The sequence below is a fragment of the Hermetia illucens genome, chromosome 5, assembly GCF_905115235.1.
Source record: "Hermetia illucens chromosome 5, iHerIll2.2.curated.20191125, whole genome shotgun sequence".
Classification (NCBI taxonomy): Eukaryota; Metazoa; Arthropoda; class Insecta; order Diptera; family Stratiomyidae; genus Hermetia; species Hermetia illucens.
In genome coordinates, this window is record NC_051853.1 from 84,205,062 (window position 1) to 84,229,701 (window position 24,640).

The following is a 24,640-nucleotide window of genomic DNA, read 5'->3' on the forward strand; positions in this document are numbered from 1 at the left end:
CCGCTTGTGCTCGAGTGGGTGGAAACTTCGTCACTTTTTAGGTATAATATAAACTAAGAACAACCCTTCGACGAAGAAGGAGAAGGTCTGAATTCTAGCGTTTTTAAAAGCCATTGCGTTTTAAAAAGTTTTAAAATAAAAGTCTTTTTTAAACGTTGCCTACGAAACATAAATTAGAAATATATTTTATTTGTGCGCCTTAGAGCAAGTCAGATGCACAAAGTCTTACTTCAAAGTCGCCTATCACCCTACTGCAATGAAGAAGGCAAGGACGTGCCACAGTCGCAGGAGCGATTGCTATTAATTTTCCAAAATATTTTTTTAAAGATGAAGCATGCATCAGCAAAATTTAAAAAAAAAATTGGGTTATCTGCGATAGTTCCAATGTAATTCATCCCTAAAAAAGACTTGAATTGCCGATTCAAAAGTAGGCGACCTCCGTATTTTTCCTGCTCCGGATATCAGCTGATTTTTTTCCGATTCTCACATCGATACTCATTCTATCATTACAGCATGACTGCCCCTGCTTCCAGTAGGAACCAATTGGAAGTAGTGGCCGCCATCAGCACACAGATGTCAGCACACGGCTCACGCGTACAGCCCTGACATTCCTTTCCAGCGCCAGTCAAAACAAAGTTGCGAAGACTCTTCGTCGCCGCATATTTGCAGTCTGTCACCGTGAGCGGATTTTAAACGCGTAATAAAGTCGTTCAAGGCTTCAATCGTGTCGGCTAGTGCATTTCCGTGCTCTCCGGGAACGTGTGTGTCGAGCCATTCGTGAATAATTGGAATTCGGGCGCTAGCGTGCGACCGCCGCTTCTGACAACTCCAACCGCGGGGTCTGGTCGGGGTGCCCTGCTTGATATGTGCGAGGGGTGCCCTGCTTGATATGTGCGAGGGGCGCCCGTTCGGGTCTTTTGGAATCCTTTGCGAAATCGAGCCCTCAACAGAATAATCTGTTGGATCACAACGAAAGGACGAGGGCTGCGCTCGTCGGTCGGAAATGAGCAGTCAAAGTCACAAAATGTCCGGAGTTGGTTCAAAAAGTAGAACGGGAGAAATTGAACTGACAGGTGAGTGTTTGGGGCGGGATTCCGCACCCCGGCCGACTCGGGACCTAACAATGTGCTCCTTTGCAGAACGTTTTTCGGACCAAATGGCAAAACTGTGCATAAACGACGACTACTCGGACGTGACGTTCATCGTGGAGAACCAGAGGCTGCCCGCGCACCGGGTCGTGCTGGCTGCTCGCAGCGAGTACTTCCGGGCTCTGCTCTACGGCGGCCTGTCCGAGACCAACCAATCCGAGATCCAGCTGAAGATCCCGCTGGAGGCCTTCAAGGCGCTGCTCCGCTACATTTACTCAGGTGCGCATCGGCCCCGCTGCGTCGCCGTCTCGCTAAAAATAGAGATGAGCTCACGTCCTTGCGGGCGGCCGCCAAGTGATCTTCCGATTTGCAATTGAAATTAATGGAATACCTTCGCAGGTCACATGTCGCTGTCGCAGATGAAGGAGGAGAACATTTTGGACACTTTGGGCCTGGCCAACCAGTACGGCTTCACCGAGCTGGAACTCGCAATCTCGGACTATCTGCGCCAGGTTCTGTCCTTGAACAACGTTTGCGCCATTCTGGATGCCGCCAGGTGACTATTTGGCTTCTCGTTTTTGCTTTCAGCTGATTTCATTGTAAAATTTACACATCGTGACGTCGCGACCTTCAGCGTATTTGTCGAGCTGGATTGCGTCAGCGGATTATGATAAGTCGCTCGACTTTGATAAGATTTTGCTTCGAGATTTGACTTAATAATAACTTTCTGGTCGACAGATCGGTTCATCTCTCAATGATAAGATAAGCTTGGAAGAAATCGTTCGTGGATTTTCTTGACCTTTTTGTTGTTCGGGGGGGAGAGCTTCGAATTATCTGTTTTTGGGACATTTGTGGTTATATTCCGTTTACAAGTAAGGTATTTGGGAACAGCTAGAAAATTGCTATGAATTTGCGTTAAATTTGAAATGCCACGCATGCCACGAAATGAGCTGGAATGGACTTCGCCGGATGCATCAACATTTTCCATGGAACAATTATTTTTTTGGGATTTTTTACTACTATCCCGTGAATATTTTTTTTAACCGTAAAATAGGAAGTTGAATTGCCGTCTTCGCTCCGAAGGGTACTATATTCTGCAGCACTGCAGGTCAGGCTTGTTTGAACTTGAAGGAAGGGGTGGAGTTTGTTTTGTTAGAACAAATTTACATTTTACCCAAGTTTCCGTAGAACAAATGAGGACTGAAAAGATAATTTTCTTGTACAGTAAGAATCCTGTGATGAGACGTTTCGAGCGGAACAGTTTTTGTAAGCTGAAATAGGCTCTGTTGGCTGACAACAACCGTGCACGGATATCATCATCGTAACTGGTATCGGTTGTGATTTTCGACCCTAGATTGAGAAATTGTCAACGGTCTCAAAGTTGTATTCCTCCCTATCTTTATTGTTCTTTTTTGACCAGTGCAATTTAATGTTGCTCCTCCTTTGGTATTTGGCGCTGGCCATATATTTCTGCTTTTTAAAAAGTGTCGAGTGTCGAGGTCGGAAAGTTCACTGAATATGTCACAGTGATTGGCGGTCCAATTTCTATCAAAGCCAGGAAGACCCTTTTCAAGGTGTGATTGATGTTTTCCTGGTACTCATAACAAAAATGATATCGAGCAACTTGTCCAAAAGTGGAATTATCGCTTTATGCAACACGGTCTTAAATTGAATGTGAATAAAACTAAATTTTTGACGACCGATCCGCATGAAACAGGTACAATCACTGTCAACGGCAATGGCCTGGCCAGAACTGAACGATTTAAATATCCTGGCTCAATGTTATCACCTAATGGAGACCTGCATTCTGAAATTGCTCCACGCGTTAGTGCAACTTGGACGAAGTGGCGTTCCACAACTGGAGTTTTTTGTGATCAACGAACGTCTCAAATCTAAAATTTGTTCATATTCGCAATAAAGATATCCCTAATAAAGATGGGGTTGCATTGTTCGTGGAAAAATTGCGAGAGGCGTCTTCGATGGCCTTGATAAAATAAAGTGGTGCAATCGATCACGATGGGCCTACCCCGCTTCTGAATGGGACAACGGCTAAAGGAAAAGAAGAAGAACGGGTAATTGATGAAAAGGCTCTTTCTGAGCCAAAAGCAATTGAATTTAAAATTACAGAATTTATTCCCGAAAAATATAAAATAAAATGACTTCAATTGAAAACGAACGAGGTTGAATGTCCCACTGCTACTCCAGATTTCCGCACTCGATGCCACCACGTGTGAAATTATTCGGGCATTAAACTGACGCAACGATGGTGCTCGACACAAAGTTGCATATGTCACAAATTGGCGTCTGGTGCACTTGCAAAGTGCAAGTCCTCGCAATGAAGCGTCGAGTTGTTGAAACGGACTAAATGACATGATTTACGGCTGTAGTGGTTCTCCGTGATGGTGCTATCTTGCTGATTTCATACTTTCAATTTCGAAGAAAATTCCCTCGGGACATGCAGCGTCGTTTCGAATACCATCTCAGCTATAACTGTTGAAAGGTTTTTCTTCAAAGCTGATCGTAAGCCAAGAAGTACCACTGGTGTTGGAGCGGTTACCCATTTACTGGAGGTGCGGCAACGGATTATGGCTTTTACTGTACGATGTCACCGTAAAATTATGCCCTTTGCTGGTGGATGAGACGGGGTTGTTCGGCGAGGAACTGCGTCGAGGATTTTGTTGAGCTCTCGAACTGGCGTCCAAGATTGGTAGTAATTTTGGCGGATACTTCGAGTTGGCTAATCCAGACGTCTATTCAGGGCCTCGGCTATCATGCTGGCAGTAATGCTTAGAAACGGAATCGCTTCAGTTCGTTATGGCCCGGCAGTAGCGGATCGATGTAGAAGTGTGAGAATTGCCTAACTGGCTTGCATTTGCGCGCCGGTGATTTGGTGCAAGCTCGACAGGCAAAGCAACTGCGGACAAATCCACAAATGTTGTTCATTTTTAGTGGGGAAGGAGGAGGAGGTATTTATGCGCTTATCTCGGTGAGACTATCGACTAAAAAACCTCGCTATTGTGTTTAGGACAGCAATCTGGACCTGTTTGACAAATTATCCCAGCGTAGGCTTATTCAGTACGGGAACCTCAGCTATTCTGTCGTTCTCTTCTATATTATCTCGCTCTGGCAGGCATCATCCACTGCATCCCGATTGTGTGCAAGTAAGATTGAAAATACCCATGTTCGCTGAGTAGCTGACTCGCACACCTTTGATGAAATGTGCGGGCCATCTACCCCTCGATTCTCTGTGCTAAGATCGCTGTTATGTGCAGAGAGTACGGGCTCTCCACTCACAAGCGACGGTTATCTTATTTCTAATTTCCTTCATCTTTTCTGCGGTATATAAACCTCCGCTCGGCAGCATGAAGGCGATCCGGGAGTCAGTCCATACTTTGGAACCGTAAAGAACTTCCCGCATCGCACATCAGCCGGAAATCGCAAACATTTCAGTGGCAGCTTTGTCTGTGGTCTTGGCGAGGTATTTCACCGCCGGCTTCGCCAAGATCAGGGTTTCACCAACCTGAATAGCGAGGAGTGTGGGAACTCTCTTCTTGGTCAGGATAACGACTTCGCTTTTTTCCAGAACTAGGGAGAATCCATGTTTAGCCATCAATCCCCTTACTCGCCGCATCACTATTCCCATTGTACGTTGAGAATCCCGAGTCGTACAAGTCTATCGTATAAGGCATTTCAAATATCGATATCCGCAATAGGTAACCCGAAGTATGAAAACAATTTCCAGTGCCTGAAGCATGTGTCACCACTTCGCAGAATTGAAGACTTTTCTTTCGTTCGGGGATCACAAAGGGTACGACCCGTCGACAGTGGCGACTGCGCACCTCAGTCAGTTTCACCGCTTGGACCACTTCCTCAATCGCATCAATTGTAGATCCCTGCGCCGTAGTAAGTATTGCTTCAGTAAATAATCAGTTTCTCAAATAGTTTCCCCGTTGTGCCCAACATACTGAGAGGAGAATACGGTGATGGCACTTTGACTTTGATTATCAGCATGACCCTCGCAATCTTTCAGCGGAATGGAAAAATATCCGATGTTAAACGTGCGTTGAATGTGCTGAGCGTCAAGTGTCACGTCCGGCTTATACTTGAATACAAGTTCCAGCGATGGGCAACACCGGCTTTTCCAGTATCTTTGCAGTGAAGAGTGATGATTCCTCAGTATTCTCCCTTTCATTGACAACGTCGGGTCGAATAGGATGAACAGGAAAAACTGCCTGTACGCTTTCTTCCATCTTTACTGCTTCCAATTAACCTATGCTCAAGACTAGTCTTGCCAGCAGTGTTCAATTGGGCTGTTGATTTCGTAGCGGAGTTCACTTTTTGATACCTTGTATTCTACGGATGTAAGGATTACCCCAGTTTGGCTTCTTGCGTGCTGCGCAATCCACCGAAGTCTGAAGCAATTTCTTCGTACACCCACAATTTCTGGGGTCGATTATCATTCCTTTTGGATGCCGATGAATTGCAGCTGCGGTGATAAGACTCATTGTTGAGTTCGCATCGCGTTTTGCACAGTTAGGGTCTGCGCTAGGAGTTTCGTTGGTATGTGGTAAGATCTGGAAGTTCCTCTGTCTCCATTGTGTCATTTTTGACATCTATAGAAATGTTTCGGTAGACGACCATAGTCTTTTATTCCCTGATACCGCCCCCACTACTTGAGTAGTATTTCTTCCTCTGCTCTTGGCTTCCGGATGAGGTCCATCCTCTCCGGTGAGATTACTTGCGCCTGGTTGTCTTCTTTCCCCACAAGAAAGTGTCGTGTCGCTCATAGCTGGCCGTCTTTTTTCGTGGTCGTTTTTCCGATTTCAAATTCGACGCCGTCCTCTCCTTTTTGCTTGCCAGAACTATTTATTACTTCATTGGTGCTTCTCTCACTTCTAGCTCCTTTTTCCACTAGACAATGAGCCTTGCTACCTTTTCAGTAGCTGACTCTCATAGTGAAGTGATTTTGAATATTTTAATTGCGAGAAGCGGGGAACGCGGTGTATTTCCGCTCCTATTTTTCGATCATTTCCGCTCTTGTTCTTCGACCATTGCCTTTTGTAATTGTTGTTAGTTTTGTTACCACCCAATGCTAAAGTGATATGAAGTGATGCGGACAAACCTGCTAACGCAGGGATGCTGTTCGCTACAAATTTGCACATATCGGTCAGCTATGGTGCGCGATATAAAGTTGCTACAAATATCATCATTTGTATGTATGTTAGCACATATCGGTCGACCGATTGTGCTGACAAAGTTGATTATCATGCTGCACGGATTAGTTTCAGGTCTAGTATAGGAAATTAGGTTTAGGATGAAATTTGCGGGGTGATATTAGCGAAAAATTTTCCCTTTTTTTGAGAGGATTGTGGGTATTTTTCGTTGCAGGCATTCTTGCCGTTTAAGTAATTCGAAGATGAGAGGAGATCAGCGAAAGCGATGAATAAAGCACTTAGGCACAAGGCGACCAAGAAAACTCAATGTTTTTCGTAACGAAAGATGATCTTTTGACAAACCCTGGAAAGGCGCTATCGGGTATACTTCAGTCGATACGGCAAGATGAGCCTCGGTACTATCAAGAAATGATCAGGCAAAAAGAAAGTTATATAAAAGGAACGTCAATTCTATTAGGTGTGTGCATGAGCTTTTTCGGTTAAGTCACGACGATCTTCTCTACCTGGTAGCTCCGTCGGATCTAGGACGGGAAAAGTGGGGAGAAGTAGGTAAAATTCATTTAAGGCATTATTGACTGTATGAGTTCGATATTGACATTTTGTGTACAACTGACGCCATCAATGTTGTAACTGAATATGTGTGTCAGCAGTGGTTCAGACGATTTCGTGATGGAAAAAGATGCTTCTTTGCTTGTTTGTAGGCTAGTGATTTGCAAACTTCGATAATATGTTGTTATCCACGGCAATAACTTTTCAGATAGGGACTGATCTTATTCCTATGAATTTTGGCTAGTATGCTTAGTATGCTTGCTTTCGCCAAATCGACCAAAAAAGTCCAGTGATTTAAGTTGGATGTTCTGGGTCTAAGCGAAGTGAGATAGTTGCACTCTAGAGAGGACCCCTCTCCCTCTTGTGGCGTTGCGGTACTTTTATACTCTGGAAAGCCGAACGGTAACAGACGTGAATCCAATGTCGGGTTAAATAGTATCATAATTCTGCAGCGCAATGTACTATGGTAGCTTTCCGGCATAATGGAGAATGATGCTTTTTACGAGCAGCTACACGCTGAAGTTCAGAAGGGGCTTCGAAAAACATCTGGTGAAACTTCATCTCTTCTGGATGATATGGCAAGCTACTGTAACATGAGAATACGCTTGGCTTGGCTTTGTTATTAATGCGTCCAAACGGAGTTAAAACGTCAGCTTTGACGGCCTCCTTATGGAAGTTTGCGGTGCAATTTATGCAGTCTCTGCAGAGCTGCTACACTCCACTCATTCGTAAATGCTGGGTATCTGAGATCTCTCAGGACAAAGGAATGGTCATCAAGTTTATATCTTTATAAGTTAAATTTATATGTAGGGAGCAAAATCCCAGTGGTCTCAAGGGCAGAGGGGGCTAGCTAGCTTCCTCTAGTTGGAGAAAGCGAGTATTGTTTGGGCCCTTGATATCGTTGATAGGGGGGTATGCACATTTCAGAAACTAATTATAAACCATTTCGATAGGCAAATTTGTTGGTTGTTAGACCACACACATGTCTCTCCGTCAATTTTAGTAATATTCTATGACAAGTAGGGAAAACTGTATCGTAGGTCCTACACGACTTTTGGTGAAAGAAAATTTCATATTCTTCGTTTGCGTGTGACCAAGGCCCACCTTAAACTTAACGTAATCACCGTATGCATGTGGGTTCGCGGTTCCAACATCTCTACCAAATTTCATATCAATCTCCGAAAAAAATGCGTATGATAGACAGACAGACGGGCAGATGGACTTCGGGGGAGCATTTATGGATTGTTATGGGGGGACTCAGGGGTAGATCACAAGCCCAACTCTCCTGGTTAAAATAATCCACGGGTTATTGCCCTAGCAGGAGGGGTCCCTGGCGGCTTGCGAAGATCTTTCTTCTGGCAGCTACCAGAGACGAGCTACTAGAATTTGGCAGTAGAAATGCAGTAGAATAGCTCAGGGTCTTGAAGGAATACCGAATAAGCTCGTGGAGAAGTCTAGGCAGGAAATGTTCATTGAGTTGTCGGAGGTGTGCATGTCCGAGGAGACATTTCTCCCGTCACGGAAGCGGTAGAGACTGGTCCTCGTATGGCTCTTGAGGGGGTAATCTTCAAAATATTGCTTCCTTTTGCAGTGGGCGAAAGTAGTTTTCAACCATTGATGCCATTTCAACCATTGATACCACCAAATAGGTTACTGGTTTTACCAAGAACACAGTGCATGAAAAGGGTAGTACCAATAAATATTACGTGGTAGTGATCCTGAGCGTGATTAATGCATTTAATAAGGCGGTTTGGAGCCTCATGTGGAAGTCGCTGCCAACAATTGGTGCTCACACTCATCTTGTTATTATTGTCAATAGCTAGTTGTAAGGCTCTGATATGACGTTGCTGATGGATCCAAGAAGTTCGTTGCTGCGGAAATTCGTTGAAGAAATGAGGAATCTAGGGGAAACTCTTACTGAAATGCCATTACTGGGAAATGTTGTGCGGAGAATGCTAACATGGGGGGTTGGGATACGATCAATTCGATGATAGGATCTACCGAGTGTCAACTGTGAACAGTGGAAGAGTTCTTAAAAAAAGACAGACAGACAAAATAAAAGCTTAAAAACGGCTAACACCCATCTTCATAATTTATGCAGGGAAAGGGCTTTTCTAATATTAGCGAAAGTTGAAAGAAATGCATCCAATTAAGGAGAACTAATGTAGATTAGGTGAACAATTTAAAGAATAAATTGTTTTGCCCTTAATATGCTAGTAGTTTTTTGTAGGGTGAAATTAGATGTCATTTCCTGAATTATCTTTGGAAATAGATATGCATGTAAATAAATAAAAATCAGCCAAGGCTTTCAAATTTTTGTTTGAGGATTAAGAATTTTGTATCCACTTTACGTCGGACCGGGCCAAAGGGAGAGTTCCTTGCTCCCACTTTTTATGGTCCATGGACTCCTCTTTTTGGGTTTAACACTCAAAGTTCAAAAATTAAAAGAGGGACGAAGACGGTTACGGTTTCGTACCTCATCTCTGCCCTGGGAGTATCGTGACCGAAGCAGCTTGGGGGCAAGTTGCTCCCCATTTGGCCTGGTCCGACATCAAGTGGATGCGAAGCTTTGGTCCGAACTGTGGGCGGATTTACGTTCGATGTAATTCTCACTCTCATTGTGTTTTGCGAAATATAACACCTGCGAGCCGTTTCGGTCACGATATTTCCAGGGCAGAGGTGAGACTGCGTCTGATGAGTTGTCTCTGCTCTGGTAAGAAAACGTAGTCGTCTTCGCCCCTCTTTTAATTTTTGGCTTTCAAATGTTTTTGACACTGATTGTCGTTGTGCCGACTTCAGCGGCTATGTCTGACATAGGAGTCTAAGAATTCAACGCTCATTTGCTGTATTTTGAGAGATTAATACCTTCTCACTTGATTGATGGATTTCAGTTATTTTTGAACATCTCAATTTTTTCAGACTCTACAATCTCGAAACTCTCACAAATGTCTGTTACACATTTATGGATCGTAATGCATCTGAAATACTTGCACATTCTACATTCAAACATCTATCAAAGGTAAGTTCTCCTTATCGAGAAATGACTCGTAAAAGAACATTGTTCTACACATTCCCCCAGGAATCACTTGAAGAGGTACTTCGTCGTGACTCTTTTTTTGCGCCCGAAGTTCAAATATTCGTCGCTGTGAGTGAATGGTGTAAGCACAATTCCAATGTTGACATCGAATCCGTTGTGTCGTATGTTCGCCTGCCGCTGATGAACTTCGATCATCTTTTCGAGGTTGTACGCCGCTCCGGAATTCTGGATCCCAATAGACTTTTGGATGCCATCGAAGAGAAAACAACATCAAAATGTCTACCGTATCGTGGTGCATTATGTAAATATTTCTCCATGAGTGTTTGGGTGGGGAGTTTGCTTAATTATGTTTAAATTTCAGGGCCTGAAGAAAATGTTGCTGCAGTGAAATTTAACTCGAGAACGATACAAGGGGAATGGGGGTCGGCACTACTGGATGGGGATATAGAGTCATATGACATGGAAAAAGGTAGTTTTGCGTGCGTTTAATTGAGATGTTACCTACCTTACGGTGTTAAAATGTTGAGACGACAATAGGGCAACAGAAATGCATGTAGTTCGTGCCGTCTTTTAAGAATTTGTCTTTTAAAACCTCCTTCATCTATTCATGCGCAGGATATACTCGCCACTCGATCGACAGTTTAGATACTGGTATCATTGTCGAATTGGGTACAATCAGCATCATAAATCACATCAAAATTTTATTGTGGGATAAGGACACTCGGTCGTATTCATACTACGTAGAAGTCTCTGTCAACCAAGAGCAGTGGGATCGCGTTGTGGATTATTCAACATATCATTGTCGATCGTGGCAATTTCTGTATTTTCCATCCCGTGCCGTTCGTTACATTAAACTGGTTGGTACGCATAATAGTGTGAATAAGGTATGTTTGTGCATTTCTTTGGTTATCGAGAGTGAATTGTTTGTCATCTTTACATTTCCAGGTGTTCCATGCAGTGGCGCTAGAGGCAATGTATACAGCCAATGTACCAAAACTTGTTGATGGATTCGTCGCTCCTACGAACAACGTGGCAACAGTTGCCCTAAGCGCAACTGTAATTGAGGGAGTCAGTCGAACACGAAATGCGCTTTTGAATGGAGACTATACCAACTATGATTGGGATTACGGATATACTTGCCATCAGTTGGGGAGCGGAGTAATATTGGTTCGCCTCGGTTAGTAATTGTAATTCATATTTTAATTATTGAAGCACTAAACGATCCTATTTGAATTGAAAACTATTCACTGACACTTCAAATATTTTCCCTCCCAGGTCAACCTTATTATATTGGTTCGCTCCGCCTTCTTCTGTGGGATTGTGATGCGCGAACATATTGCTTCTATATAGAAACATCAAACAATCAAAAAGATTGGGAAATGGTTGTGGACAAACGGAGCGAGCCGGTTCGCTCTTGGCAGAATTTTTCCTTTACACCCCGTCCGATTACATTCATAAAGATCGTTGGTACAAATAATACTGCGAACGAAGTAGGTGTCCGACCACATTTCCCAGCTAGCATTACTTACCGATCTCTATTTGTTTCTCATACAGATATTCCATTGTGTACACTTTGAATGTCCGTCACAAGATCAAAACTTCCTACACTCGGAGAAGGCCAGAGGCAAGGAAAAGGAGAAGGTGAAACAACTGAATACGGAGCGATCGGCCGACCAACAATCGTTACAAACTAAAACGCAATGTGATGAGGACAGCATAAACTAGACGTTCATCTCGGAGAAACATTACATAGAAAAGTATTACTTACAATGTATGCGCAATCAAAACAATCCATTCAGAACACTCAATAATTCTAATGAAACTCTAGTGATGAAGATTATGGTTATAAGGATCTGTTCAAACTCCTTGAAGGAATGTATGTAGTAATCAAAATTCGATATTTATTAGATTGGCTTCAGGAAATTAGACGTTGAACTGTGTTGCTTGATTGCCAAATGAAATTCACGTGGGCTTCTTTCGCTTCGGGGAGAGCTAATTGAGTTTTTATTTTGCAGTGAATAAATCACACGAAACGGAAACGAATATTCCAATTAAGAGAGATTTGAAAATGATATATTTTAGTATTATCAAAATACTTGTTGTAATTATTTAAAGAGTTGAAAGATATTTTATTGTTCGTTTTATTTTCTTTTAGTTTAAATAGAATTTATAGAAAAGAAATTTGTGTTTTTATTGGGAATTGAAGGAGTAAGGCCAGGGACATAGTTCACAGCAATGTATTTGTGAGTGCGTGTGTTTGGGCACAGCTTGTGGGCACTCAGACCGTGGTGGTTTATTGTACTCAACGAAATATCCCGGATTCGTTTATGTATCGCAGAATATTCGTTAGTGAATTTGTTGCTTCCCGCTGCAACTGGATCTGATGCCTGATGGCGGAGGGACATGTATCATGAACAATTCCTATTTTGAATATATGCCCAGCTAGTGAATTATGGTTAGTCAGAATGCCCACAATACTCCTGTAAGTTCTCTAGTTTTTCGACAGGATATGGTAAAAACTTTGCATTAAACTTGTTGGGTTTTGACAGGAAAAGTTTATTTGTGTAAAGCTTGTTCTCAGTTTTTGGAGAAAGCTTTTGCCAACGTTACTGATGCTCCAATTGCTGGTTTCGACCCCAAAATAGAGGAAATTGAACCCTCTTTTGCTAAGGCATCCGATTGAATCTAGAAATAGAACTCAAAACGACTTCTACATTTCTGAACAATTTTCGAGGTGATCGCAAGACTACTCGCCGCCCTCAGTGCAGACTGGCTATCGTTGCAGATGGCAATGCGACTGCCATTCCACCGCTCCTCAGAGCCTGAAATAATGTTGCACATTGTTCTAACTTTTCGTTTTTATTCGAGAGGTAGACTTTGGCTCCAGAGCCCTATTCTGTTTTTGAACCATCGGTGTAGAAGACTTCCGTATATCCCACCACGGATTGCTGTGGGACTTCCAGGTTCTCTCTACGTTTCAGGTAGCTTCATATCTTCTACCAAGCAGAAGACATTGTAAGAACTGGATTCAGTGTTCCCAATAACTCTTGCTTTGCTCTGTGCTCCTCATAGATCTAATCGAATTGCTCTCATTGCAGTGCTTCGAATAATAATATCCAGGGGATACAAATTGAGTAATGCAAACCCACCCCACTACAGTGGGCATAAGCGAACATCGTGAACAGCAACGTGGACATTACCACATGAGACTTGAGTCCTCATGTCGAAGCAAAGGTCCGTCTGAACAGCCCATAGGCTGTGAGAGCTCATTTCATCTCTACCTCCGTATATTTGTTTTAAAGAAGCGTTTTCTCTAGAATGACTTCGTAGAGTTGAAGGGTTATACCCCTCATCTCTGAGAGTCCGCCCAGTTTTCTTCTTTTGGTAAATAATACTATTTTGGTTTTATTTAGATTTACTGAAAGTTCATGTCTGAGGTACCACCACACCGTTCCGAGATCCTGATCAACAACTAGGACAGCCCTCAGACGTTATCCGCATAAGATTGAGGGTGTATTGGCAAATTTTGCAGATCGCATAGTAATGAGTCATTCTCCACGTTATTTCTTCTGTTAGGCAGTGATCGATACCCACTTCAGCACACAGCACTCTGCGTCAGCATAACATAGATTCACTTAATGAAAGTATCATCCACACCATGCGCTCTGTTGGCATCGCAAAGTAGTCGCTTTAGGTGCTCTACACCCCCCTTTAACATTGCTGGGTAGATGTCATCTGTGCCAGGCGCTTTGAAGTGTTCAAAGGATAGTATAGAAGCTCTCACTTCCTCATTGGGAACAATGGCTCTTGTAATGCTTATGCGTCGAAGGAGTTGCAGGAACCGCCAACTCTCTTCTTTCCACTTCCCTCACCAGCTCTTGCAGGTGATCTATAATACTTCCATTTTGAAGGAGAGTACGACTTGTCTTACTCATCACTTTTAAGGACTCTGCACTCTACGCTCTAAAGGATTCTTGCTACGAGCACTTAACGAGAATCTTATATTCATGCTGTGAATTCTGGAAGTTTAAGTAGGCTTTACTGCTTTTACAACGACGATTCAGAAGGCGTCTGGTTGATTTCCTGAGTTTTTGTTGTTCGCGGTTCCACTAAGGAGCCGTTCTACCGCTTTTGCCTCGGGAAATAGGGCACTCTTGCATTCTAAAGGTGTATAATTCACAGTTTCCAATTCATCTTCTAATGCCAGAGGAGTCTTTAGTTGCCTAGGGAGCTGCACTTTATTGCCCAGAAGTTCATTGAACTTTGTCCAATTCGTTTTTCTAGGATTCCGTCTTTGTGGTACAGATTGTTCGCCTGCAATAGACAGAATTTTAGGCATCGGTGATCTGATAGTGAGACCTTCTCTAGCACCCTTCTTCTTCTTGTGGCCTCGAACGTAGGGGTGCATCCTACGTTTGTAGTCATGAGACCAGCTGAAGTGATGCCATCAAATAGCTTCTCTCCTCTGGGATTGCATTTACTAACAGTTCTCCGAGTTGGGGAAATGGAAGGTTGGTATACTGCTCCTGTTACACAACGATAGGTTTCTAGTAATAATATTTCCGAACTGCCCTATGTCTTGCATTGTCATTACAGCGTATCAACAGGTTGGTTTTTTTTTGTTGCTATGGTGCTAGTCAAATGGTTTTGCTGAGCGGAACACTTTCGTCCTGTTTTGCAGAGCGGAAAACTTTTCACCTTTACTTTTCTAACTCCGTATCGCACTTTATAGTGTACCTTTTCCAATGCCTCCAGGCGCTATTCGTTTATACGGAGCAGAAAAAGTTGGTTTTTGTCTGGGGTTTCTCCTCCTTGATACCTACCCAATCAACCATGAGAATTCTGGTGTTTTGAAGGCGGAGGAGTTGGGTGTCCTTATCCATGTGTCCTTATCCATGTGGATCTTCGGCAACCAAATGCGACCGACTGGTCTCCTGGGAATCTCGTCGTAGGGGATGATTTCGAGCTTTACGCCTCTCAGGCGCCGCTAATCTTAGCGACGCACGAATCGAGAAAGTCCCTGGAGAATTGGTCCTCGCAAGCTATAACGTGGAATATATGGACCATCTGAGAGGAATCGAAACAGGGGATGGATCCCGCGTGTTCGCCTTTAGCGTCCAGGAGATGCTCAATGGCCATCATCCGACAGCCTGGGATCAACACTGGTCCACACCTTCGGCGCTAGTTTGCTGCTAGTGGAAATGCCATTCGCCACACGTAAGTGGCTCTTGGCTACATCGCTGAAGCTTTTCACAGATCGTGGCCCGTCGTCTGGCTGTTGCTGCTTACTTTTTTCCAGAGGTTGCTTAGCGTCCGAGCTCTTCCCCATTCTGTTTTGCTTGTGTTTTTTTCGACCTCGTCTTGAGATCGATTACGTTTAAGAGTGGTGGGCATCGCCTTCTCCTCGTTTGCCAGGTGTTTGCTGTTATATTCTTCAACAATCGCCCGGTATTTAGCGAGCTCCTTTTCATCCCGCTCGTCGACAGTACAGGGCTCTCTATTCTTAGCAATCTTGCATGGCATGCCTTTCTGGTATTGGCTCTTGAGCAGGACACCAGAGCTCCTTAGCGGGTTTCCAGTGATCGACGTTTTTGTCGGTCTTTACTTTTGAGGGATCCCTCGACGTGAGGGTTTCGGGTTAGGAGTACTATGTCTGGTACTCGCTACATCTAGCTTGACGCCATCGGATCTCAGGCTGGAAACCACTAGTCCGCCTGCCGCCTCGCTCCAGGAGGTCCCTGCGCTTGGTTTAAGCACAGCGGTGTTACGGCTAGCATCGAGTGTGCTGCTCTCGCGGGCTACTGTCTCTTGGCTGGATGCTAGCAGCTCGTCCCCCGATGATGTGCCTGGCATCATCACCTTTTCCTCTATCGCCGGTTTGTTTTTTTTAATAGTTGAGGCCATGTCTTGGTCACACGAGTAGTTCTGGAAGAATGTCCTCCTTGGTTAACCCGGCCACCAAGGTAAGGGTCTTATTTGAAACAGTTCGCATACTAAAGACCAAGCTCCCCATTGGCCACGCAGCCCTCGGCGTATGCTACTCCACCTTGGTTTGGGGTTCTATTAGCCACTTCTTCAGTGCAGGAAGGACGAGGGAGTAGACAGGAAGATCTTCGTCAGTTAGATGAACCTACTCCCAGCGGTTTCCAGCGGCCACCGCAAGGGAGTCGTGTGAGGGCTGCCGAATTATGCAACTGCAACTTGAAGCATAATCAGACCAGACCGTCTACTAATATTACCAACTATTTGAATTTGCCTGGCAAACCCCTCTTAAGAGGGCAGCATCATACATAATACTGCCAAGTTCCATGGAAATCCGGCGATTACTATCAAAGGTATAGCAATTTAAACTTATAAATTTCATGTGATTTCACTGCATATTAAGCAAATAAGATGCTGACGTCATAATCAACGAGAATAGTTGACATCCGAGTGAAATATTAAAATTCCATTCATGAAGAATCTACTTTTCCCCAGCCATTTTTTTTATCTGTCCGGATAGCTGAGTGGTTAGAGCGCAAGGCTGTCGTACGGAAGGTCGCGGTTCAAATCTCACTGGTGGCAGTGGAATTTGTATCGTGATTTGACGTCGGATACCAGTCGACTCAGCTGCGAATGAGTACCTGAGTCAAAATCAGGGTAATAATCTCGGGCAAGCGCAATGCTGACCACATTGCCTCCTAGTGTACCGTTACGGTCTTGAATGAAGTGCTCTAACACACTTCAAGGCCCTGATCCAACATGGATTGTTGCGCCAACGATTATTATTATTATTTTTTTTATCTGTTGTAGGTTAACTTCTTCATATTTGCTAATATTATTGAATTCTTAATAAGCCAATAGAGGACTAATGATTTTTCAACTTACGACACATCGTTCCTCACATAGATACCACACAAAACCTTTTGTACCTGAAGCGTCTAGCTTCCGGTTATCCCGAATTGCTAATTTATTAAAATCAACACGCATTTTTCTCAGAAACAGTTATATTTATTATCACCAAATTGGTGAAAAGTTTGAATTGTGAAACCCTGTACATACGGTGAATTAAATCATATCATAGCTCTCCCAAGGTGGTAGTTGCGACGTGTATCGGGACCCTGGTCGGGAAGTGTGCATTGAACCGGTGTTAGTAGACCGCGTTGCCTCGAGCGAGCGCTGATCCGTCCGTGAATTCCGGGATCAGCTAAGCGTAGGGCAGGCCTCAGGGAACTGGGGTAGGGGCTGTGTCCCCGAGGGTATACCCGTTCCTGACTATTGCGGCCCGCTCCCTTGCACACGATGCGCTGGTTACTTTTTCATGGAGAATATTCAGAAAATTATAAAACAAGTCGGGAAACCGGAAGCTTGACGCTTCAGCTATAAAAGGTTTTGTGTTTCCCTATGTGAGGAGCATAACGTAGTTCTCCATTGGCTTTTAGCATTGACCCGAGATATTGAAATCGTTCAGTTCTGGGCAGGTTACTGCCATTGCCAGAACTTAGCAATTTAAATATTTCGAAGGGCAGGTTACCGACATTGCCAAAACTCAGCGATTTAAATATCTCGAGGGGCAGGTTACTGCCATTGCCAGAACTCAGCGATTTAAATATCTCGAGTCTATGCTATCTGCCAATGGAGAACTGCGTAATGAAATTATTTCACACATTAACGCAACCTGGATGAAGTGGCATTCCCCAACTGGTGTTCTTTGTGATCGACGTATCAGCGCATGTCCCAAATCTAAAATTTACTGCAATGTTGTCCGTCTGCCGCTGTCTATAGTTCTCAGTATTGGCCGACTATAAAGGTCAATGAACGGCATCTTGCGGTAATGGGGACGAAGATGTTGCATTGCACTGGTGGCGTGACACGTTTTGATTACGTCTGAAATGAGAATATCCGCGATCGAACGGGTTTGCACCGATCGTGGAAAAACTGCAAGAGAGACGTTTTCGATGGTGTGGTCACGTAATTCACACTAACGAGAATTCAACAACCAGTATTGGTCAGAACATCCAAAGCACTGCTAAGCAACCAAAAAGCCGGCCAAAACAATGGTGGGTTGATATGCTGGATGTGGATTTAAAGGTCTCAAGATTACATCCTGATCAGGCATTTGATAATACAATTTAACCAACATCAAATATAAAAAAGGGCTAGGGAGAATTAGATTCTTCTTGAATGGAATTTTAATATTTCACTCGAATTTCAATTATTCTCGTTAATTATGACGTCAGCATCTTATTTCTATGGCTTAGGATGCTGTTAATTAGCACGAAATTGATAAGTTTGAACTGCTATAACTTTCCCACTAATAGTTGGATTTTCATGAAACCTGGCATGTGTATGCACGAGGCTATCCTCTATGTCGGTGCAAAATTTAGTACACCTAGGATGAACTTAAGGGGAGTTTCTTAGTCTATTTCTAAAAGTTGATAGTATACTATTAGTAAATTTAATATTTTGAGGCCTAGATTTCATCTAGGCGCACTACCCTGATTTTTTTCGGATTTTTAGGTTGGGTAGTTTCCGAAAATGAGTCCTGTCTCACTTCAAGTGCGTACATTTTGACTCTTTGCTCACGCACTTTGCAATTTATGCCAAAATTAAGGTCAGTTTGGGAAAGTACAAATCGAGACCTTTCATTTGATACCCTACACAACTATATCTGGTGAAAAAAATTTTTGCATCCCTCTTTTGCATGTATGGGGAGCCCCCCTTTAAACTCCACCTGAATTTATGCCACTCGCTGTATGCGTGGGATTTCATAGTTCCCATCTGTCCACCAAATTTCGTTCGGATCGGTTTAGCCGTTTTGGAGAAAAATGCGTGTGACAGACAGACAGACATTGAATCGATTTTAATAAGGTTTTGCTTTACACAAAACCTTAAAAAACGACGAAACAATAGACAAGGAGGAAGAGCTGAGTGCGTTTGGGCGGAGCACAAAAATGCGTCGAGGCAACGAGGGCTGACATACCCGATGAGACACCGGGGCGCCCAAATGAAGAGGAAGCCTCATCAAGTGGCGCGACTGACCGTGTGGAGATGGCAACTCCATTACCTTGCAGTGCCCCTGTTCTGGAAGTTTGCTCAGTGAGAAACGCTAGTCCTGGTCAGATGGATTTGGACACAAATCGAGTGGAAGTGCATTCGACCGTCCTCGCTAGAGCCGTATGCCGGAGATGCGGCCAAGTGGGTCATCAAGCGAAGACTTGCAAGGAAAGCGAGAGTTGTGTTCTCTGCAGGGATCGTGGCGCGTCTGGTAAAAGCGTCGCACACACGCATTTTGCAAATTAACATGCACCGGAGTGCAACCGCCCACCAGTTACTAGCACAGTTCGCTGCGGAAGTAAATGCTGATTTAGTGCTTATTAGCGAACAATACCGAAACAAGGACCCGTCCTCATGGTATCTCGACTTATCGGGCACCGCTGCCATCTGGGTTCGGGACAACGTTCGACTTCGTGTTCTTACCGAAGGCCGGGGGGACGGGTTTGTCTGGATTCGGTGTTCATGGATAACGTTTTTTAACGATGCCGGACTTTCGGTGCCGGCTTGATGCTCTGGAGGACGCCGTTTCGAGCACGGAGAGACGAATCCTGGTTGGCGGTGATTTCAATGCTAGGGTTCTTGAATGTGGCATGCCTCAGTCAGACCCCAGAGGGAAACGGATCCTGGAAATGGCGGCCAGAACCGGGCTCGTAGTTTTAAACACCGGATCCACGCCAACGTTTCGGCGCCCAGGTTGTGAAGGAAGCATTCCTGACATCACTTTTGCGTCGTAATCTCTGGCATCATCGGTGGACGGGTGGCGAGTCCTAGAAGACTTCTCGGCAAGTGATCATCAGTACATTGCGTTCTTGCCGGCGAGCACCAACACGACGTTCCCCCTGCGTGTGGAATGTCGCGAGGGTGAACATCGGAAAGTTTGTCGAAGCTCTTGGAGCAGCGCTGGGGGGCACTCCGGGGGGTGGTAGTGTAGCAGCTGGCACCGTCGTAAATTCAGTGACGAATATGATAACGACGGCGTGTGAGGCTTCCATGCCCCGGAGAGGCCCCAGGCGCGACAAGCCTTCTATGTACTGGTGGACGGCAGAAATTGCCGAACTACGGAAGGAGTGTCATAACCTCCGCCGTTTGGCACAACGTTTGCACGTCAACGAGGAGGCATGTGCCATAAAGGCACAATATAGATCAGCAAAAAGGAGACTCCACAGCTCTATAAATAAAAACAAAGCTCGCGGCTGGCAAAATCTTGTTAACGAGGTGAATGAGGACCCGTGGGGACTTGGCTATAAGCTTGTCGCTCGGAAAATCGGGGCTCTGCGGAAGCCCTGCATACTGAGCACCGACCAGATGGACCGCATTGTGCGGGCATTGTTCCCCAAACACCCTGTACGGGTTGATGTAAATAGCGCGGAAAGCGTCGTGGATTGCCCCCTTTTTACAATGAGAGAGCTCGAAGAAGCGGTTCTCACTATGAAAAACAGGAAGGCGCCAGGTCCTGATGGCATCCCGGCGGAAGTTTACAAACTGATGTTCAACGCGTGCTTGAAGGAGGGCATTTTTCCGTGTCGCTGGAAAGTGGCCAGACTCGCGTTGATCAGTAAGGGTAAAGGAGACCCGGAGCTCCCGTCTGCATACCGACCGCTGTGTATGCTTGACACGGCCGGAAAAAATCGAGCCGGGGCCCACAGCCGTCGATCTCGACGGATAATGCTCCTCATAACGCTTGATGTCAGAAATGCCTTCAATTCCGTAAGATGGACAGATATATTAAGCACACTAGAGAACTCCTTTCACCTGCCAAGCTATCTTGCGGATATTGAAGGATTATCTGAAAGACCGCTCCCTGTTCTATGAGACGTTAGAGGGCCAGAGGAGGATGGAAATCACGTCGGGAGTAGCAGATCCACCCTACGGCCGGACCTCTGGAACGTTTCCTACGATAGTCTGCTGAGACTCGATATGCCCGAAGAGTCGCGCCTGGTCGGTTATGCAGAAGACGTTGCGGCACTTGTTGCTGGACGCCCTGTTGAACAGGCGCAAAGCAGTCTTGGCATATTGATGCGACGGGTAAGCGGATGGATGACTGCTCACGGTTTCAACCTTCCCGAGAGAATCCCGACCCTGCGTCCCATATCGATCGGCGAGTTGACTATAGAGTCAAAACCAGCGATTAAATACCTTGGTTTAATGCTCAACTCGAAGATGAACTTCTTCGAGCAAATCAAAGCAGCAGTGGACAGGGCTGCAGCTGGAGTCGCAGCCTTGAATCGGCTAATGACAAATGTCGGGGGCCCTATATCAACTAGGAGACGCCTCCTCATGGGAGAAACGCAGTCCGTTCTTCTCTATGGTGCGGAGGTATGGGTTGGTGCCCTTGACAAGGAGGTGCATCGTAAACGCCTCGCTCAAGTGCAGAGGCGGGGAGCTTTGCGAGAGGCGTCTGCTTATCGCACCGTTTCCGAACCGGCTGTAATGGTGATTGCGGGAGTGATCCCCGTTGCCCCCCTTGCCAAGGAGCGCAAAGATATCTATCGCCGTAAGGGTGAAAACTTAAGAGAAGTGGTTGCCTGTGAAGAACGTCAACGCACCCTTAGCGAGTGGCAACTTTCTTGGCAAAATGAGCCAAGGGGCAAGTGGACTGCGCGGCTCATCGACAAATTAGACCCATGGTTGAACAGAACACACGGTGAGATTGATTACTTCCTTACCCAAATTCTAAGTGGGCATGGAGGTTTTCAGTCTTACCTGCACAGGATTGGGAAGGCGCGATCCCCTGATTGTGTGTTTTGCAATGGAGTGGCGGATGACGCTGAGCACACCTTTTTCGCTTGCGAGAGGTGGGACGGCCTCCGCCAGCAGCTTTATGCAGACGCAGGGGAGCTCTCTCCAGACAACAGAGAGATGCTGAAGAGCGCTGGCAGCTGGAATCGTTTTGCGCATTATGTTCGGTCTCTTCTTATTACGAAGAAGATTGAACTCAACCGGCGGAGGGATCGGACGGTAAGGGGTTCCCTGAACTAACAACAACTCCCTTCCTCCCCTCCCCTCCCGTTGGTGAAAGGAATTCCATGACTTGAAGGCTCCCAAAGCCGGGAGAGCGGGAGGGCTAGCCCGAAGTAATGTGTCAAACGATTCCAGGCTAGTTCTCTGATGACAGGGAGGTGTTTGGTTGGTAGTCCGCCAGCGTGCTGTTGTGGGAGTCCAACACTCAGTGCGTAAACGCATTCACCTACCCTACTCTCAAAAAAAATAAAAAATATAGATTTTTCTATATAGCAGCATACTGGAAAGTTTCGTGTAAATCCTATTATTATTAATAACGTTTTTGTAGCTCAAATTACTACCTCAAAGGCATCGACAAAGGCACGACATCGAATTGAATATCGGGTATATTCAATGTATCAACACTACGAGCTACATATATATAAATGGAACCATTGTGTACCCAAATATTATTTCATAAAAATAAAAAAAAACCTTCCATACCTGAAGCTTCGAGCTTCCACTTTCCACCTTGTTTCCATATATATTTTAGGATCCCGAGAAAACTCGGGAGGAATCATCCCTCTCCCTTCTATTGACACTTTTTCTGTATACATTGATGCTTGATTTCCGCTTATCATTGGGAATTTGTCCCTTTAAAACGGATTACAGCATTAGTTGTGAAAATTCATTTCGTAGCCTCATTTATAATACCACACCTTCACATAAACGTTAACAAAAGGGAGAATATGTTTTGTTTTTATGTTTTGCTCGAATTATCCCTTGGAATGTGAAAAGATGATACTTTCGTAAATAAGAACGGATACAATAGCTCTTAACTTACTTAAGACATTTTTCACGTTTGATAAGTATTTAAAGATTACTCGTCATGGAAAGTTTATCTGAAATGTTGATATTCCTCTGTCTCTTTGAAATACCTGTAATACAACAGGTATGCCTGCTGAATTGCTTCAACTAGCCATGCTCACATGACAAGGATGAAGATTTAATACCAGTTTATCTTTGTAAACATCAAAAGTGAAACCGATTGTGTTCACAATATTTGACTGCCTTTCGAATAATTCCCTTTCTCCACGGACGACACAACAAACAGGGGCAGAATCGGAAAACAACAAACAAATAGTGCAACAAATCTCCCTTAGCCTAAGCTAATTCTTGTTCACTGTCATCGTATCATCGCCTAGTAGGGCAGACATTTTAACTGGGGGTGGAAATCTAGAGTAAACTCCTGGGCGGATCGTTGCTATTAATAAAATATTTCAACTTTGATTGCAGACAGATACAATTCAAATAGATGTAGGACCTAAACGATTTTCCTTGCTTTATTCTCGCGTGTATACAAAGCGGCCGTGGATATCCAGTGGTTTATAACTATTTTCTTGGGGGTGGTTTCTGCGTGAGTGCTACCAGGAAGGAATTATTTGTAAGTTTTTATGCTTTCCTAAGTTAACAAGAGAGCAAGAGAGCGTATATCATGGTAGATTGTATGATATTTGGCTTTTGTAAGTCTCTTGATGTTTCTATTAATCTCAGTTTATTATAATATCATAATATCCTGCAATATTTAAGAACACTTTTCGTAAGTGCGGCGGTCGAATGGATTGCTGTCCGATCTTCTCTCCTGTTATGTCCCTTCTTCCCCTGCATGCCCACGTTCCTACCGAACTTGGTGCACAACGAAGATTCTTATTAACTTTCCCCTGAAACATGCAGGGCGGAAGAAGTCTTGGGCCTCTAAGAATGACGCCAATCTTGCTCGCTTCAAGGCCATGCGATTTACTACGAAGTAAATAATTAAAAAAGCGCATAAAAGGTACGAATTGAGCGTCGAAGCTGACCTTGTCCGCGGTAGCTTTAAGCTCTTTTGGTCTCACACTCGCAATTCTCGTAATACTACTCAATCTCTCCCTTCTTCTATCAGTTTTGCTGCCAAATCCCGACAACAATTCTGCGACTTTCTCTGCACCTACTTCTCTTCAGTGTTTTCTCTCCCGACCCCCCCCCCCCACCCACTACGCCTCTTCTAACTGCAGGCTGCTCCGAATCTCTGGCCATTCCTTTCCTTACGCCCTCCTTGGTTGAGTTCCTCATTGATAATCTTGACTTGGCCCCGATGGGCTTCCGAACCTCTTCCTTCTTAACTATAGAAAACACATTTCCCTCCTCCTGTGTATAATCTACAACAAAAATCTAGAAGAATGCTACGTTCCCCGTCTCTAGAAAGAGACCCTTATCATCCCTGTCCTCAAGAGCGGAGATCCTTCTCTTGCTGTGAATTGCCGCCCCATTTTTCTTCTGTTCTGCTGCTCCAAAATCCTGGAAAGATACATCAAAAACTGTTGGCGCACTTCGGTCACCTCATTGTCAAAGACCAGCATGGTTTCATGAAACAAAGATTTACGTCTTAGAACTTTCTGATCTTTACCAATTTCGTTGCTAATTGATTCAATTCACGACAGGAGGTAGAAGCTATTTATACTGATTTCTTCAAAGCCTTTGATACCATTGACCATAATATTCTTTTCTCTAGACTCTCATTAATCAACTTCCCTCCTTCAATCAATTCCTGGCTTTCCTCCTATTTCTTATACCGTCCCAGCAAAGTTTTTTTTCATGGTTACTCATTTTGTTCTTTTTCTCCTTCTTCTGGTGTTCCATAAGGCTCTATACTTGGCCCCCAACTCTTCCTGTTTTTTATCAATGACCTCGCCTCTATCCTCACCTGCCCGCGTTTGGTTTATACAGATGACCTTAAATTATTTGCCTCTGTTTCATCTCCGCTGGACTGTTGCAGT

At 44.5% G+C, this 24,640-nt stretch overlaps 1 protein-coding gene across 5 annotated transcripts; it reads left to right on the forward strand.

Annotated features, from left to right (window-relative positions):
- Positions 1-604: 604 nt before the first annotated feature.
- LOC119657192 (BTB/POZ domain-containing protein 9) lies at positions 605-12,029 on the forward strand. 5 transcript variants are annotated; one of them, XR_005250121.1, is made up of 12 exons: positions 605-1,073; positions 1,140-1,367; positions 1,488-1,644; positions 9,731-9,830; positions 9,891-10,149; positions 10,210-10,317; positions 10,464-10,732; positions 10,794-11,025; positions 11,124-11,338; positions 11,403-11,619; positions 11,677-11,724; positions 11,864-12,029. XR_005250121.1 is itself a non-coding variant. In XM_038063997.1 (11 exons), exons 1-10 carry the CDS (start codon positions 1,004-1,006, stop codon positions 11,571-11,573), a joined length of 1,809 nt encoding a protein of 602 aa, XP_037919925.1. In that variant the 5' UTR covers positions 605-1,003; the 3' UTR covers positions 11,574-11,605; positions 11,864-12,029. The 5 variants fall into 5 exon arrangements, 3 of the variants coding, with proteins under 3 accessions (XP_037919925.1, XP_037919924.1, XP_037919923.1); XM_038063997.1 differs by lacking the exon at positions 11,677-11,724 and having other exon boundaries at positions 11,403-11,605; XM_038063996.1 differs by having other exon boundaries at positions 11,677-11,975.
- Positions 12,030-24,640: the final 12,611 nt, after the last annotated feature.